The following is a 2,390-nucleotide window of genomic DNA, read 5'->3' as shown; positions in this document are numbered from 1 at the left end:
AGTAAGTTTAAGTTTAATTAAGTTTTATTTAAGTTATAAAACGTATGATTTTATTATTTTTAAATAATTATCATTGTAAAATATCTCAAAAATATCATATTTTAATTTGTTTAATTTTTTATTATTTTAAAATAATTATCATTGTAAAATATCTCAAAAATATCCTATTTTAATTTGTTTAATTATTTATTATTTTTAAATAATTATTATTGTAAAATATCTCAAACATATCTTATTTTAATTTTTTTAATTATTTATTTTATTTTATTTAAGTTTAAGTATTTGAAAACTATTATTAAATATAATAATATTATGTTAAATTTAAGAACTTAAATTTAACATTAAAAAAATAAAAATCTGTTAAAACTAAGAATTTCATTATAAATTCACTTATTATAGTATTATATAGAAGATATATGTATAATGTGAAAATCAAAATATTCTCTATCTGCATAATATATATATGAATAAATTTATTTATACTACTCATATTCCCTCATACATATTGGAATCATTCAGCATAGCATTCGTCCAAAACAACAAAATGCACCTAAAGTGAGACTTTCTAGCTTCGTATATAAATAAACAATAATATGCATGCATTCTAAAGGACGGATCCAAACACCATTTACAGAGAGAAGGAGAAGATCGATATATATACATATATATATATATATATATTAATATCATGACAAGTTTCACGAACAAGAAGAAGACACACATTCTGGTGATACCATACCCTGCGCAAGGGCACATGCTACCTCTCATGGACCTCTCAAACCAATTAGCCATCCGAGGCGTAGCCATAACCATCCTTGCCACACCGAAAAACCTTCCCATTCTGGACCCTCTCCTCTCCTCTCACCCTCACTCCATCGAGACATTGCTCCTCCCTTTCCCTCAACACCCTTCAGTCCCCGCCGGAGTTGAAAACATGCAGGAGCTCCCCATATCTTTCTTGCTCCACATACTATCTGCTTTGGCCAAGCTCCACGATCCTATCCTAGCCTGGTTCCACTCCCACCCTTCTCCTCCCACAGCCATAATCTCTGACTCTTTTCTCAGCACGTGGACCTGCCCGTTGGCTCGCCGTCTCGGCATCCGACGCCTCGGCTTTGCCCCGGTGCATGCTAGTACTCTGAGTGCGTGGTGGGGCGAAATTGAGAGCAACAATGGTGATCAAAATATTTTCAAGGGCCATAAGGATATTTTAGAAAGTCATGCTGCTACCAAGGCAAGCGATGGGCTTATTCTCAACACGCTTGAGGACTTAGACAGGGGCTCGTTGGACCACCTCAAGGCTACATTCTTGGGTCAACAGCCCATTTGGGCTGTTGGGCCTTTGCTTCCTATGGTGGGACCTACCAAAAGAGGCGGGGACAGCTCAATGCCCGAGGAAGTAGTGATGGCGTGGCTGGACTCATGCCACATGGATAAGTCTGTGGTCTACGTGGGTTTTGGTAGCCAGGTCACTTTGACAGGGATCCAGATGGAGGCGTTAGCTGACGCATTGGATAGGAGTAGGGTCCGATTCATTTGGGTCGTTAAAGATCCAATGAGAGGGGTCCAAGTGGCAAGCAATCAGGGGGTGGTGCCTTTAGGGTTTGAAGATCGTGTGGCTGGGAGAGGCCTTGTGATAAGAGGATGGGCCCCGCAAGTCGCAATCTTGGGGCACCGTGCTGTGGGGTCGTATTTGAGTCATTGCGGGTGGAACTCGGCGCTGGAGGGTCTCCTGGCTGGGACGTTACTACTTGCATGGCCCATGCAAGCGGATCACTTTGAAAATGCAAAGTTGTTGGTTGATAAACTTGGCGTGGCTATTCGAGTTTGTGAGGGTTTAGACACTGTGCCCGACTCAGTAAACTTAGCTAAGGTTTTGGCTGAGTCAATAAGTTCAACTCGGCATGAAAGGGCACAAGCCATGGAACTTCGTAAAGTAGCTTTAGATGCCACTAAGCCGTGTGGGAGTTCCTATGTGGCTTTGGATGAGTTGGTGAATGATTTAGATGATAGATAACTTGATAAAATACATATCCATTAAGCAATAATAAATAAGCTTTGTATCTTGATAAACGTACCTATAAAGAAAGGGTTATGTGGGGCTAGGTTTTGGTGACCTCCATTGGACTTTTGGAGGGAAGCCAGCCTCTTATTTCCTCAAGTAGGAGAGCCAACATCATATATAATTTGTGCTAGTGGGGCCTGCGTAAAAAAACACAGAGAGAGAGCTTTGCGTTTAAGATGATTAATGTTATATAATGCACCTTAATATACCTAATTACTACCACATATATGGTGGCACTATTAATTTATTTTTGAGAAACATATGGTAGCACTTTATGTGTAGTAATTGTTGAACCACACATAAAATGTTATTGTATATAAAATTG

At 38.9% G+C, this 2,390-nt stretch overlaps 1 protein-coding gene across 1 annotated transcript; it reads left to right on the top strand.

Annotated features, from left to right (window-relative positions):
• Nucleotides 1–688: 688 nt before the first annotated feature.
• Nucleotides 689–2,017, top strand: LOC133814999 (flavonol 7-O-rhamnosyltransferase-like). The gene has a single exon (XM_062247897.1). The coding sequence runs from the start codon at nucleotides 689–691 to the stop codon at nucleotides 2,015–2,017; it is 1,329 nt and encodes a 442-aa protein (XP_062103881.1).
• Nucleotides 2,018–2,390: the final 373 nt, after the last annotated feature.

The sequence above is a fragment of the Humulus lupulus genome, chromosome 2, assembly GCF_963169125.1.
Source record: "Humulus lupulus chromosome 2, drHumLupu1.1, whole genome shotgun sequence".
Lineage (NCBI taxonomy): Eukaryota > Viridiplantae > Streptophyta > Magnoliopsida > Rosales > Cannabaceae > Humulus > Humulus lupulus.
Note: the sequence above shows the minus strand (reverse complement) of the source record. Positions and strands in the feature narration are given on the sequence as shown.

Coding starts and splice junctions, on each gene's coding strand:
- LOC133814999 (XM_062247897.1), top strand. CDS start 689: ATGACAAGTTTCACGAACAAGAAGAAGACACACATTCTGGTGATACCA.